General features: G+C 52.1%; 2 protein-coding genes across 5 annotated transcripts in view; both read left to right on the top strand.

Moving 5' to 3' along the window:
- The first annotated feature begins 6 nt into the window (after positions 1-6).
- Positions 7-6,484, top strand: DYNLL2 (dynein light chain LC8-type 2). 2 transcript variants are annotated; one of them, XM_009633901.2, is made up of 3 exons: positions 7-776; positions 2,794-2,932; positions 4,630-6,484. In XM_009633901.2, the coding sequence occupies exons 1-3, from the start codon at positions 748-750 to the stop codon at positions 4,765-4,767; spliced, it is 306 nt and encodes a 101-aa protein (XP_009632196.2). In that variant the 5' UTR covers positions 7-747; the 3' UTR covers positions 4,768-6,484. The 2 variants fall into 2 exon arrangements, with proteins under 2 accessions (XP_009632196.2, XP_035745336.1); XM_035889443.1 differs by lacking the exon at positions 7-776 and adding an exon at positions 792-2,520.
- Positions 6,485-13,566: 7,082 nt separating this feature from the next.
- The window catches only part of HEATR6 (HEAT repeat containing 6), a 21,486-nt gene continuing 20,440 nt past the window's right edge, over positions 13,567-14,612 (top strand). Inside the window, exons 1-2 of one of the 3 annotated variants that reach the window (XM_035889602.1) lie at positions 13,567-13,635; positions 13,767-13,893. Coding sequence is in view for 2 of the 3 variants with exons in the window: in XM_009633891.2 (XP_009632186.2) it covers positions 13,645-13,893 (249 nt within the window). In the remaining variant the exon portion in view is untranslated. Of the gene's footprint in view, positions 13,894-14,612 lie in introns of all 3 variants that reach the window. The other 2 variants (XM_009633891.2, XM_035889605.1) reach the window with 2 other exon arrangements.

Below are 14,612 nucleotides of genomic sequence, written 5' to 3'. Positions count from 1 at the left end.
GGGGTGGGGGCTTGTCTCTTCCCCATCCCAAAGCCTCATCTTGCCCTGGTGAGGGAAGAAGTGGGTGCTGAGCTTGAGCATCATCCCCTCCCAAAGCCCCATCCGGTCCTGCTTGGGGAGTGGTTGGGTGCTGGGCTTGGGCCTAATCCCCCTCCCAAGGCCTCATCCTGCCCTGGAGGGGCTGCTTGGGCTGCAGTCTTTCCTTTTCCCCCTCAAGACCCCATCCTGCCCTGGGCTGGGTGCTGGGGCTTTGTGGTTTTCCTCAGAGAGGGCCAGGCTTGGATGGTGACACCCTGGGGGCCAGCTGTGATCTTACAGTTTAGGGATAAGATGTGTATGTGGCTGTCTTGTGGGGAGGATGCCTCTGTAACCCCACAGGGCAATGAGCTGAGACTGGGGCCCCACTGTGTGGTGTTTGGGTGGGTGGATGAACAGGGTGGCACTTGGAGCCGCTCCCTGCCCCACGGTGGGTGCAGGGGACCCTCCCTTCAGCAGCACAGCCGGCTGCCAGCCCCTGTCATAGTTGGCCCATGAAGGATGCTGTGCCCTGGAGCAGTGCAGTGCTGGGGAGGGCAGGCTGGCCAGTGCTTGCAGCTCTACTGAAGGATAATAGTTTGTGGTTTTTTTTTTTCTATGGCGCTGTTGGCCCTCGGCAGCATGGGCCTGCACTGAGATGCTCCTTGCCTAAACAATGAGGAGGGAAGATGCTTTTTGCAGGTCACCCCGTGGCTGGTTATGTAATGGCAAATGCCCTCTGAACTCAGCGTGCAGTGGAGGTGCGTGAAGGCCTGATGTGTGCGAGAGCTTGCTTTGCCCTCTTCCCCTAAAGAAGCTTTCCTGGAAGAATGACCCACAAGTGAATTTCTGCTACTTCCCTTTTCCGGTGGGCTGGACCCCCAGAAGACTTGGTGTTTTTTTTTTTTTTTCCAAGGGATTGCTGGATTCCTGGATAGTGAAGCCAAATCTACAGGCAGTTGGTTGGGCCATTCTGAGCCATGTCTTGTCCTGCCAGGGTTTCTGGGCCACAGGCAAACACCCGCTGGCTTAAACCACAGCACAAAGGGGAACAAACTGCCTGGCAGTGGCTTCTCCAGAGCTGTGGTAGGGGCGTCTGCTCTCTGTTGGCGTTGGAGCTCAGTTCCTGTCATTCTTCCTGATGCTATTAGTGTGTGTTAATAGCAGTGCTCTGTTAAACATTGTATCTAAAATGTATAAATTAAGGTTGCAATAGAAGTCTTCAACTGCAGGCAGAGTGAAGAATTGAAGTATTGTAATCATAGGGCTGCAATTATGTAACTGGATTCTCTTTCTCTCTGGATAGCAGGCTCCTTTAATTGCTGTAACAAAGCTACTCCTTCAGTTTTCTGGGACTGTTCCAGGAAGCGATCATTGCAGCAGATTTTCTTCACTCCCCAGTAGAGCTAAAAATGTGTACTTTCACTATTTCAAAACATGCTTGGTAGTATCACTCAAGACTTACAGCACTGTGAAAGGATTTAAGAAACTTAATGGTGCTCCGCAGGCTTAATTGGAGGCACTCTTTGCCATTAAGAAGCTTATTCCCACAAAGTTTTAATATGCTCTGGTAAGAGCTGCTGCCAAGGTGAGCAGCTGCGGGCCTTCTCAGTGCAGACCTTTGCTTGATGGGTCCCCCAGATAACGTGTGTGTCCTGACTGGGCCTCACGTGTGGCTTGGGAGCGAGGGGTCTGGTGCCCAGAGGGGTGTTGGAGTGTGCCAGCCAGCAGCAGGACTGCACAGGGCTCCTTCCCCAGGGCCTGTGCTTGAAGGAAGGCTGCAGGGCTAGGATTGCCAAATCCCCATTTTCTAGAATAATATGGACTGCGCTGGAGACTTCCCAGTGCTGAAGGCCTCCCTGGAAAGGCTGTGGCAGATCGATGTGTAAATGGCTTCAGTGACTGGTATGAAGCACCTGAACTAACTTACAGAATGAATGGGGCTAAATGCTTGGCTCCAGTAGATACCACTTTCTAGTTTCTCAAAGGTCATGGGCAGCACTAGCATGCTGGTTTCTAGCATCTGTGTGGTGGTTTACAGGCAAGGGGAGGAAAAGGAGGCTGCTTTGCCAGGCCCTGGCTGTGCTAGCTCTGTGATGGGGCTTGCTCCCCCCTGCCCCTGTTTCTAGGCTGCAGCATGGTGTTAACCTGGTTCTGGCTTGTCAGACCAGCTTTGTCCCGTGGGAACAGCTGAAGTCTGGGTTTCGGTGGCAAAGCGGCGGTGAGGGGATGATGACAGGCTGAATGTGGACCAATGCTCCTTCCAGGCTAAACCGGCAGCAGTAGCTGTAACTCCTGGCACAGGGGGGAATAAAAAGCACTGCTGCTGTTAACCTGCTTCCTGAGCCTCCCTGCTGGAGATGGGCAGTCTGGGGCCCCTTGCTTGCAAGGCTCTGAACAGATGATGCTCCAAACCACTGGTGCACCTGGAAGGCAAACTTGGCAGTAGCCTATTGATGTATAGGAGGGCTGTGGCTCTCTGCAGATCCCGTCTCCTCCCACACAGTAAGCTTCTTCTGCGTGTGTTTAATGCAGGTGCTGATGTTGGGCTATCTCTGATCTAACCTCCAGACAGTGCCAGTGCTACAGTGCTCCACCTATAAGAGGCACCTTAGCCTGGGACTACTGTAGGCTACCCTGATACGCTCACCCTGGGCATGATAGGGGGGTTGTAGTATCAGTTTGTGACGTGGCCTGCCATAGAAAGGGCAGCCACTGATGTACAGGAATCGTCTACTTTCTTGGGAAGGGATTAAAGGAATCTATGTTCTGCCTTAGGTTCACGATGTCTGACAGAAAGGCTGTGATCAAGAATGCGGACATGTCCGAGGACATGCAGCAGGATGCTGTAGACTGTGCTACACAGGCAATGGAGAAGTACAACATAGAAAAGGACATTGCAGCGTATATAAAGAAGGTAACTAAGGGATGAGGGGGCTGCTCTGGCTGAGACTTCCTGAAGCTCTTAAGTATGTGTGCCTGTCGTGAGCCTGTGTGTCTGGCTGAGACTTCATACTTGTGTGTTTGGAGAGAGAAGGTGCCTTCTTTGCTTCTTCACTGCTGGTCCCAAGAGGATGGATTGACTTCTCCAAGGTCGGAGGAGGGCTATGGCAGAGCAGGGCCTGGTCTGTTGCTCTGGCAAGCTCCAAGCAGACAGTGTGAGTGCTGTCCCTCTGCATCTGCCAGCCTAGGAAGAGCTGGCTGCAGTCGCTCTTTAGGACTTGCTCCACAGATGATGCTGCTTGACTTGCAGTACCAGTGCAGAGTGGGATTACTGTTTCACTCAAAGTGGGCAGCTGTGCATGTGCAGTTCTGTCTGCCATGTTCCTGGCTCTGGGGCAGGTGGTGTAGAGGAGGATGGGGCCTTGTGCTGGCTGGCAGGGTTCTGAATGGTGCTGCTTTAAAAACAGTGCAAACAGCTGCCCTGGCTTGTGAAGAGGTGTCTCCCTGTTTGCAGGAGCCCATTAACTTGAGTCTTGTGCTTGATGGCGTCTGGGGAGCTGTCAGTTCTGTCTGTAAGCGCTTCTCCAAGTGGTTGGGCAAAGTGCTTTTGAAGGAGGAAAGTGTGACTTCACAGGCAATGCGGTCCTGGCACCTGGGCTAGCTTTTGGGCCTTGCTTGTAATCTAAGCTTGAATGTAAAGGATTCAAAGGTGTCTCCTAACTTCTCAGATCACTTTGATGGGAGGCAAGACTTGTCTCAAAGTGCTTGGGGCAATGCAGCCTGTAAAGTGAGTGAGTGCAACAGAAGGCATCCGAAAAGAAGTTGGCCTTTATTTCCTGAGAGTGTGTTGGGAGGAGGGAAGCAATCTGATGCACCTTCATGCCCTGGCAAGAAAGCTTTTCCTTACTTCAAAGGTTACCTGCAAAGAGCTCAAACTGTCTTGCTGCTGTCTGAGGGCTAACACTTGCTTTAATCTTGAATGTTGAGTCTGTTCTTCTGGCTCTGTCTCAGGGGAGGGAAGGGTGTTCTTGGGAGTTGTGTATTAATTGGAGGGAGGAGAATGGTCTTTAACCCTGTCTTGCCTGCTGAGTAGAAGACCAAGCCAGCATTTGTCTTGCTCACCTCTGAGGTCGCTCTGTGCTGTCTGGCCTGTGAATTTGCCTGCTCATCTTTAATGCAGATTTTCTCCCCTTTATGTGAAGAAGAGTCCCAAACAGCAGAAGCCAGACTTCTCCTTCCTTTTTTTAGGTGACCTTTAAGCTCAAATGCCTTGCTGGAGCAGACATGCCAAAATCTTTTTTTATTTTTTGTGAGTGGGCTTGGAATGGGAGAGGAGAAATATTCCCCTGAGCTAGCCTACACGCAGGGCTTGAATTGCACTGTACTAAGGAGAGCTGTTGGGTCTGCTCTTTCTGTCCAGGGCTGATGGGTGCTCTAAGTCTTGGGAGATGATTTGCTTCTGTTGGATCCTTGAAACAACCCAGCACAGAGGTCTGGTTGCGTCAGTCACTACCTCGTGTAATAGAATGGTGTCTTGCAGTGGGGAATCTAAAGATGCTGCGGGTGGGAGGAGAGGCAATAGTGTGTGAACAGAACCAGCTAAGAATTTGTGCTTAGAACTATTTTCATGTGGGCTTCCTTGGCCTTAATGCCTCTCTTCTCTTTCTTCAGGAATTTGACAAGAAATACAACCCAACTTGGCACTGCATTGTTGGCAGAAACTTTGGCAGCTATGTAACACATGAGACAAAGCACTTCATCTATTTTTACTTGGGTCAGGTTGCAATTCTTCTCTTCAAGTCTGGATAGGAAGTAGGAGCGAGTGAAATTTGGACTGTAATGCACTGATGGCTGAAGCCACGACTCCCTTTAACATGGCTATGCCGCTGCATGGACTGTATACTATATTTAATGTGTATATGTTGCAGTAAAAATCTACTTCTGTTTAGTTGCCTGGGAAGAAGGCGGCATTTTTTTGTTACTGCTTTTTTTGGTTGTATTGCACTAGGAAACCTGTAAATGCTTAAACAATGGCCTTTACGTGGGAAGAAATAAAACTATTCCACAACAGCTCCCTCAGTGGTAACTCCTTCTTTGAGGCTGGGAAAACTTCTTTGGGCAGGCCAAAAGACCCTGACTTCCTTACTGAGTCTTTATAATTATTATTAGACTGTTAATCTTGTAACGAGGAGCAAAGCCAGTGTGAGCCTCTGTACCCACCCTGCAGACTGTAGAGAGCTGGCTCTCCCAGTAACCTCAGTGCAGGTACTTAGACCTTCCCTGAAAGCTGATGGGGTGGCTCTTGATTCCGTGGCTTTCACACACAAGTTGAACTCCACCTCGGACTGTGATAAACAGACTTGCAGCTGGCACCCTCGGTGTTCTCTTTCAGTGCCCATCACTGTATTTTTGGCTCTGCTGAAACATTGACCTAGACTTGTAAGCAACTCAGCCTGGTCTAGAAGACTTCAACAAACATCCCCCCGAGTTGCTGCTTGCTGCAGAAAGCAGCATCCTGTGGCTGAAGTCTTTAGACCTTAACACTGAGATCTAAAGCCAAGTAGCCTGTCCCCGAAATGGAGTAGGATATCAAATTGGTGACTACTGACAACAGCTCTATTTGGCGTGTTCTTAGCCAGTTGTCTCAACACTGCCTTAACTTGATGCTCTCCTTAAAGCAAGCTAGTCGTGTGGAAGACTTGTAAGTGGCCACTGTCTCCTTTTTTTTTATTTTCTGTAGCTGATAAGCTATTTCTGGAGGACTGTCCTCCATGTTCTGATATCTGCTTTTGTTCTTAAAGCACAGTACCAAGAAGTTTAAATTTACATGTGATGTTTGTGTGAAGGAAACTCATGTGACATCTGCTTCAAAGGCAGACAAATGTCTTGGTCTCCAATAGGTTCAGCATTTGTCTTAGTATGTACTGACTCTTGGATTACACTGCAGGAAGTTCTTTTTATCTGGGTGAGGAGCAATGCTGTGTGATGGCAAATAAAATATCTGGTGCTTGTCCTAAGGTCTATTTATTGGTTTGTTAACTAATGCATAGACAATGTCGCTGGGCTGGTGAGCCTAACTTTTGTCTCTGAGATGGATTTGGTGTTGGTAACAAGTCACTGCTGGGGGAGAAAGAGCAGAGCGAAGGGAGCTCTTCATTGCGAAATGACCCAGGTTGACTACTTCCTGAAGTAAAAGTCCTTCTTGTCTCTGTGCAAAATCCAAAGTATGCCTAATTTTGTAATATTGATAGAACAATGTTGTAACTAGAAAGAATGTAGCTGTCATAACTTCATGTTGATGGAAATGTCTGCGCTGGGGTAATGTGCCTTGGACTGTCTGGGGCACTCTTGTGGTCTTGTCTATTCAGAACTCCACTCTGGATCTGAAAGGAGAATGTTTTGGGTTTGTGGTTTTTTTTTTTTCCAAGCATGAGTCTAATGTGAACCTGTTCACGGTCTCTCGTGGAGCAAGATCTGTTCCCTTCATAACTGCAATGGCTCAAAAACCATTTATTTTTTTCAAACATTAAAGGTGAATTGACACATTTAAACAGCCTCTAGTTTCTTCTTCATTACCAGCTGTCCCAAGCAAAAACTGCACTTGTCCAGAGAGGGTGAGCAGCGAGTTCTCTGCCCTGGAAGATGCTGATGACCCAAAGGAGGCAGGTCTGCAGAGGGAGGAACTTGACCTGAAGAGCATATATGGCCCATCTGTGCTCGTGCTGACCTCCAGCCTGGCTCAAACACTCTGCCAGGAGGAGGGGTTGAGGGGATGTGCGGCCCTGATGGGATGATTTTGTGCCAAGTAACCTCGATGTGAAGGCACTGGGGCAAACCTCTTAATGACTTCAGCCAAATGGGGGGTGGTATAGCAGCTGGGGTCCTGGCTCCTGTACATGCTCAAAGGTCTCTGCTTTGCAGGGAAGTTGCTTCCTCCCTAGGTGCTCAGTACCTCTACTGGTGCTCAGCAGAAAGGTGAGACCCAGAACCCTTGCCAGTTGCCTGAAGCTGGGTGTGTGTTTAATGCCCCTGGTGCTGCAGGGGATGTGGGCTTGCCCTTCAACAGCCCCCCTCAGCTTGCTCTCTTGCTCCTGATGCAACCTGAATTTGGGTCTGCGGCCTCCCTGTTATTTTGGAAAAGCTGTGAGCACTTACCAGCTACAGTAGTATAACAGCTATGCTGTGGGACAGCAACACCAGCGTGAGAAACAAGGGAAAGCCGAGCTGCAGACAACCATGACTCATGCTGAGCAGCTCTAAGATGAGCTGAACCCAAAACTCTCAAGCAAGCAGCAGTATGGCTGTCACACACAGGCAATCTGCTATAACCTACACCTGGCAGTGCTGAAAAGCAGAGGTGGTTTCTACTTTGGGGGGAGCTGGGAGTGCTGCTCCTCACTCAGTAGCTCCAGTTAGCCTTTTAGCTGGAGGTGTACTTGCAGGGCTTAAGCTCCAGCCCCTCCAGCTGGGGCTCTACACTCCTGGCCTGGCTAGGTCTGGGTTAACACTGCGGCTCCAAGAAAACATTTGCAGCCCTCTGGGCCTGGGGTGGTCGAGCCCCCTTGATGCTCAGGGCTCTTAGTCAAAGCAAGTGGCAGAGAAACTGGCTCCTGAATGCCGGCCGCAGACTGCTCATTCAAACCTGAGGTGAAAAACTTTTCCAGCCTGAGCTCTGACTGGGGGGAAGCGCCCCTTCCAGCCACGTAGCCAGCGGCTGTGGTGCTGGTGTAATTTGGGCCCGGGCGGGATGTGGAGGCCCTGCCAGGGCTGGAGGGACGGCGTGCCTTGGAGCTGACGCGTGCAAGTAGAAAGTGGGTTTGGTGCCTCCTTGGATGTGTCACTGCAGCAGGAGCCCTGCTTCAGGCTAAGGAAAAGAAGCTCTAGCTCACACCTCGAGCAGTTAGTCAGTGAAACTGAGCCCTGCTTACCTCCCCGTAACCTCCCTGTAATGGACACTGGTACTGTGCATCCTCAGCCTTCCCCCAAACCATCTTTTGCATAGCACTGGGGCTCTGGAAGATAAAAACTGCCTGAAGTTAAGCAGTGCTTCCCTCTACGCAGCTGAAAGCAGGGTGAGGTTTTAACATGAAGCTTTCTGTCACCGCTGCCTTCCCCTCCTGCTCCCCAGCAGCTGACACAGCTTTTGGCTTTGACTTTTTCCATTGCTGGGTTCCACTTCGTCTCCAGTTTCCACCAGGCGCAGGTGTCCTGCATGGTGCCTCGGAGCATTAACTGCTGCTGTGCCGGAGAGTTTCAACGGGGGCATGAAGCCATTTGGAAACGCGGGGGAGTTCGGGGTGCTGGCTGCTGCTTGTGGGTGGAGGTCTGGGTGCAGGACGGTGCCTGCAGATGTGCCTGTGCATTCGCTGCGGGTAATGGTGTGGTTCGTGGTTGGGGAGAGTGTCACATTATTTTCTCTTGTACAAGCCAAGTTACTCAGTTCCTCATGTCGAGTATTTCTTCCAGATGTGGCCTTACAAAAGCAAAGCTTTGCGGCGCTGAAGAGCAGACAGGCTGGGTTTTGGTAGCTGTGCTCCTTGTGTGTAACTACTAGGCGTTATCGAGGGTTCATTCTTCGGCGGAGGGAGCGTGGTGTAAAACCACAAGAGAAGGTGCGTGACTCCGTTAGCAGGGAGAGCTGCTAGCCTTGCTCCCTGCCCGCCTGGCACAACGTTCTTCGCCCTTCTCTGTGTCCACCTGGGACTCCGGGAAGGGACAAAGTGACGGGATATCCTCCCACGTGGAAGCAGAGCCTGCCGATGGTAAACCCAGTGCCCGACAGACGTGTTCCTTCTCACAGTGCTTTTGTGAGAGATTTGAGATGAAGAGAGAAAACGTGGAAATAATTTTTACCTCTCTTTCAGTCTCTGACGGGTAAATCCTTAGGAGGCTGGTGCCACGAGGTGAAGGAAGCAGGGCTGTGCCATCCCTGCCCACCCGAGGTTTCCCTGCTTTGTTCTATTTATTGAGCAACGATTCTGACACCCTTTCCCAGACTGTGACTCATAGCAGCACTGTCTGTGCATAAGCCATGCGTCTCGGAGTGCTTTATAGATACAGGAGCTGCAGGAGCCTCGCAGGAGCCGACTGTGTTTATTAAAAGATGATCAGATGTTTCCTCCCTTAAGGCAGTGTCTAGCTGAGGCTGAATAATAACTCATTACCAACGAGACAAATAACTGTTTATCATCAGGTCAGCGCCTTCACCAGCCCTTCTGTTAGCAACGGCAGGTGCCACACTTCTGCACCCAGCACCCGTGGTCTCGGCACCCGGCACAGGGGGGTAAGAAGGGAGCTGCCCTGCCAGACCCCGCTCCAGTCCCCGTCCCTTCCCCTGCCGGCAGCCTGAGGAGGGGTAACCCCGGGGAGTCAACCCCAGGCTCTGCTCCACTGCTCAGCAGGGTTTGGTCCTGGGTTAAGCTGGAGGAACGGTTTTATCCAGCCCTGGTGTAGCTTGTTTCCTCGTGCCTGCGGAAGTGGGCTGCTGTAGCGGCGTCGCAGTCCACGTCTTTCTGTCCTAGCGCTGGGGCATTCAGAGCAAATGCACCAGAGCTTGCTGTGGCCTGCTGGAAAAATCAATGGTGGGCCAGCGCAGTGTGCCGCAGACGCTCCCCAGGAGCACTGCCGGGGCTGTGGATGAGGCGGGATGTCACGTTCTGCCACGTCCCCTGTCCCTGTGTGCCCCTCACCGCCTGGCATGGCAGTGCTTGCTCGTGGGCCTCTCTCTAGGGCTGGGCTGGAGGGGGAGGCAGCGGAGAGCGGGGCCAGCTCTTGTACCCTTGCAGGACGTGGGGCAGGGACCCTTGCAGGCTTGGTCAGAGGCTTTCCTCAGACGCCATCCTCTGGCGTGGCCGCCGCAGCCCTCCCCTGCCAGATGCCATGGCATCTCTCCATGTCCTTTGTTCCCTCCCTTGCTTACGCGTCTCTGTTGATTTATGGCCGTTGCAGAGCAGCCTGACCGCAGCTCAGCTGCCTGCCCAGACCCCAGCCAGGCTGCGTGCCCTCGCCCCTGGCCAGCCAGGCAGGGAGAGTTTTGGGGAGGCAGCCAAGCCCCCCATGCAGTAGGGTCCCCTTGCATTTAAACACGTGCGTGGCCTTTTCTTTCACCTCCTTCCAGCCTGGGTGTGAATGAAGTGCTTTCAGGGGGAGGAGATTGCTGGGAGCCCTGCTCTCCCTGTGCATTGGTTGCAGCCCATAAAAGCATCCGAGGAATTCGCCATGGCGGTCCCTGCGCGGGGTTAGCACAGTGAAAGCCGCCCTTTGTTCCCGCAGTCCCACACAGGGACAGGGCTGGAATCTGCAGAGCTGGATGTGTGCTCCCACCGGCACGTCGCCCTTAGCGGCCCTGTCGCAGATGCCACAATGCACCAGGACCATCGGGAAAGGTTTTTCCCGTGTCTTGCCCCGGCCAGGGTGAGCAGCGTTGGGCACTGCCAGGGCACGGTGAAAATTTTTCCCCCGAGTTTATCAGTGAGGTTGAGCACCTGCTGGTAACACGCGGTGTGACCCGAGCTTTAGCCCCGTGCTGCTTAAGCTGAGTCAGAGGAATGGAAATCCCTTCTTACACAGATATTTTTCCACAGTGTTCGATTGCCAGTTTGGGGTTTAATCTCGCGCCCATCTCGCGCAGTTTCCCGGCTGGCCACGCCGCTCGCCTGCTGCCTGCCAGGCTGCCGGGGCCGCTCCGGCAGGAAAGGACGGAGGGCTGACACCGAGCCAGGACGTGCCTCCGCTGCAGCCTGCACACAGGCGGCTGGCGCCCAGCCCAGAACATGGCTCTGGAAAAAAATAAATGCCTTTTTTGTTTTTGAGGAAAGCCCAGAACGCTTCGACAAGGACAAAACCTCTTCCTAAATCCGGTTTTAATAGTCCTGTTTTCTCTACGGGACGAAAATGACCTGGCCAAATGCGTCTGCTCCTCCATGGCTCGTGGGTCAGCTTGGACGGGGTAAACCTGGACCTGCATTGCAAGGGCTCCCTCTGAAACCCCGGCTTGCAGGGGGACTGAGGGACAGCACCCATGTGGCCCCCTTCCCGCAGGGTCCCCACCCACGGGTGCTGGCGGTCCCGCTGGCAGGGGGTCGCTGGGCCTTTTCTGTGTTGTAATTAGCACGAGGGAAGAAACCCGTGGGGTGACTCAGCAAGCATCGGGTGCCAGACCAGGGCTTTGTCACTGTCCTCCCGCAAGACTGACACGTGCAATTCGGGCAGAGCCTGGGCTGGCTAAAGATACCACGTTACTTAAATATTTTATAGAAAATCATTAAGCAATTAAATCTGGCAGATCTCACATCACAGAAAAAGCAGCTTGAAGCCTGTGCAGTAAACAGGGCAAAGCTTCCTGGTCATTTGGGATGTCTTCTCGGAGTCTTAACTCCAATCCTTGCTTCAGAATAACTATAATTATCTCTTAATTGCCATTATTGTTTAACATTTTTAGCATTTGCAAGTGCAAACTGTTACAGTTTTCCATGCAGATACAATCAGTAGCCAGGGTTCACAATGAAAGCAATTAAAATCCTGTGATTATTACAAGCCTGCGTGTCTATACAACAGCTTCAATCTGCATAACTTGCCAAGACGTAGGCTAGAAACTCAAGACAAATTTAGCATTTATTTAGTAACCCAGCAAAGCTACTACCTCCCGCTGCCTCCAATGATTTGCATCTACAGCACTTTTTGGAAGGATGCGAGCATTGAGGGGAGGGGAAAGAAAGCATTTTCTAGAATACATCCCTGGAGAATATACAGCAAAGATAAAATTATGCACATGAATTATGCATATGAATTATGATTTCACTCCTATTTTTGTTGGGATTAGCTCATGTTTGGTGTGCATCCCTGGCAGGTTGCTGGCGGTTCGGCAGCTAGCGGAGCATGCTCTCCAATTCCCAGCAGGTGACTGCAGTTTCGGGTCCCGCGTTCCCCGCTCCACCGGCAGCAAACCCCCATGGGCTGCAGAGCCGCTTGGGGATCCAGCCCACCGGTAATGATGGCAGCCCCTGCTCCTTTACCCCTCTCGGGTCTGGGCAAGTAGTTTCTGTGTTAATTTATGGCACTTCTTCTGAAAACGTGCAATGGATGAAAACAGATTTAGGTGTAAAACTAAAAAAGCAAGTCTGTGCTATTTTGTATAGAGGGGGAGGCTGCCACCAGCCAGGCTTTGCCGGTGTCCCCGGGGTCTCCTCCATCTCCTGGGAAAGGCAGACGTGGAAACATCCCAGCCTCTGCCAGCTCTGGGAAGATAAAGCCCGGGGAGAGGAGCGCAAGGGGGAGGCAGTAGCAGCATTTCCAAAATCTTCGCACCAGATTCAGCTGCAGTCCCAGCACACATTCGATTTAAGCCACGTTAAATAAAGTGGGCAAATCTTCCTTACAGAAACAGCTTGGGAATCCAGAGCCCCTGGTGACCCCAACCCACGGGTGCTTCCATGTGAAAGCGGGTTTAATGACCCTCATTGCGGGGGAGGAATTATCCTAATGAGCCAAATGACCAGGGCACCTGCAACCAGGGCAAGCAGCAGGCTGGGCCTGAGCAAGTGGGGCTCAGGGAACAAGGTGGGGGTCCAGGCTGGGGTGGGTGTGGGCACGGGCACCCTTCCCATGGTGGGACCACATGGGGAGGCTGGGGGGACCGCGGATGCTCCCTGGCCAGGTCCTTGCCTTGTTGCACTGCACACCCCTGTCCCATCCCCACCTCCCATTGCTGCTGCTGCAGCCTTGGAGTAACATCCCTGACAACCCAGCAGTCGTTTGCATGAGAAAATGAGATTAGGAAAGTATTTTAAGCATTTGTGTCTGTCCTTCGGTGACAAACAAGCTGGAGCCAGGGCTGTTTGTCCTGTCAGCTGGCCCACAGCTTGGGAAAACAGCCGGGAAGCCAGTGGGAGACACCTTTGGCACCGGTGGAGATAATGCAAAGTATCAGGGCTGAATCTGCACATACCTTTGGGGAACAGTAGATGTGTAGCATGGTGCAGACAGCGCCACTCGCTAAATCCCCCTCCCAGGGATGGAGTATCTGCGCGTGCACGCTTGCAGGCCTCCCTCTGCGGCTGGGGGATCCCTGGCACAGCCCCTGCTCCTTCACTGATCTTGGCTCTGGGGCAAGTAGTTTTCCTGGTCCCACTGTCCTCAGCCCTGCTGCTCTCCTGCTCTCTAACCTGACTGAGTCTCCTGAAAACCAGTGTGGCTCGGGAGGACGGCACAGCTCGTGACACCGGTGTGTAACGCACCGCGATGCTCCGCAGGGCGCAGGCAAAACGCAGGCGCCTGGTGCAGCCACATGGACTCCCCTGGAGGTCTGAGCGCCTCAGAGAATTGGGGATTTTTTCTAGGTACAGGTGTTTGATTTGCTTTGAAATGCCGCTGATAGGAAGTGAAAAGTCAGTAAATTTGGACAGTCCTGGGAAAGAGGACCAAAGGTAGGACTGATGGAAACAGTGGCATCCAGGAAAGCCTGGGACTGACACACACACCCACACCCCACACACACCCCCCCCCAAAATTCCCAGCTGAATTTTGGACCAGTTTTTCTCCCAGGGCAGTAAGATTAAGATGAACTTTCTCCATTTTGCCTTTAACAGGAAGAGACACTGCTGACAAATCTGAAAGGCGAGGAGGAGGCAGGGAGTACCGGCAGCAGCTCGCAGGTCACCACTTTGTCAAAGGCAGCAGGTATCTGCCATGCCCTTGAGCTCTCTATCGTGGCTCCTGTTCAGTTTGGCTTCCCCGTGGCAGCTGTCACCATCCCTGCATTACCAAACCACCTGCCTGAATTTCAAGGAACTCATCCATATATTCAACAGGAATATCAATTTCCAGGAGCTCTTGGGAGCCTTGAGATCAGAGCAGCTAAACTGGGGATTTCTGCTGAGCTGTGCTTCTACCCACCAGAGCTGGGATTTCTCTTGCCCAGGAGGGGGCTGCAAGGAGGTGAGTTTTATTTAAGCTGTAACCAAACGGGGTTGGCAAAGTGTTGTCAGCATTTGTCTGGCCTCAGCCCCGCTCTCTGGCTCCCGGAGGAGCGTGGATCCCCCTGCGAGCGACAGCGAGGGGGCCAGCCTCCCCCACAGCCTGGCCAGGGGCACGGCACGGTGCTGGGCTGTCCTGGCGCTGAGCTGCACCCCAGCAGCACCACGGCTGGTGGGACCCAGCCCAGGAGGGCCAAGCCCAAGGGATGCAGCCCAGGGAGGACGCTTTTTGCCTGTGTTTTCAAGCCAAATGTGGCTCCTGAAATTGATAGAGGAGATTCCTCTACAGCCTGGGGAACCATCCTGTCCGCATTCTTCCCTGGGACCTTCAAAGGAGCTGAGGAATCCAATTCCCACTAATTTGCTTTGAAAACACCAACCTAAAATTGTAATTATGGCATGCTGTATTACAGGGGAGGAAAGAACCCACCAGACTGTAGCTACCTTGTTTTCCTAAGACAGGAGTTTTGATGATTTATTAAGACTTTCATTTTTAACAATATTATGTTGGTTAATGTTGGAAGATGTTCCTACAATTAATGAAAATTTCATAGACTGACTGGGGAAGAAAGAGACCATTTTATGTCCTCTACCAGATGGCCTAAACCAGCTGCTCACTTTTTTCTTTGAACTGTGATTCTAATGACTTCTCTGTCCTTTGAAGTCTGCTTCTGAGCTGCT

Source organism: Egretta garzetta, unplaced genomic scaffold (genome assembly GCF_000687185.1).
Source record: "Egretta garzetta isolate BGI_Z169 unplaced genomic scaffold, ASM68718v1 scaffold120, whole genome shotgun sequence".
Classification (NCBI taxonomy): Eukaryota; Metazoa; Chordata; class Aves; order Pelecaniformes; family Ardeidae; genus Egretta; species Egretta garzetta.
This window is presented reverse-complemented; position numbering and strand designations above follow the sequence as displayed.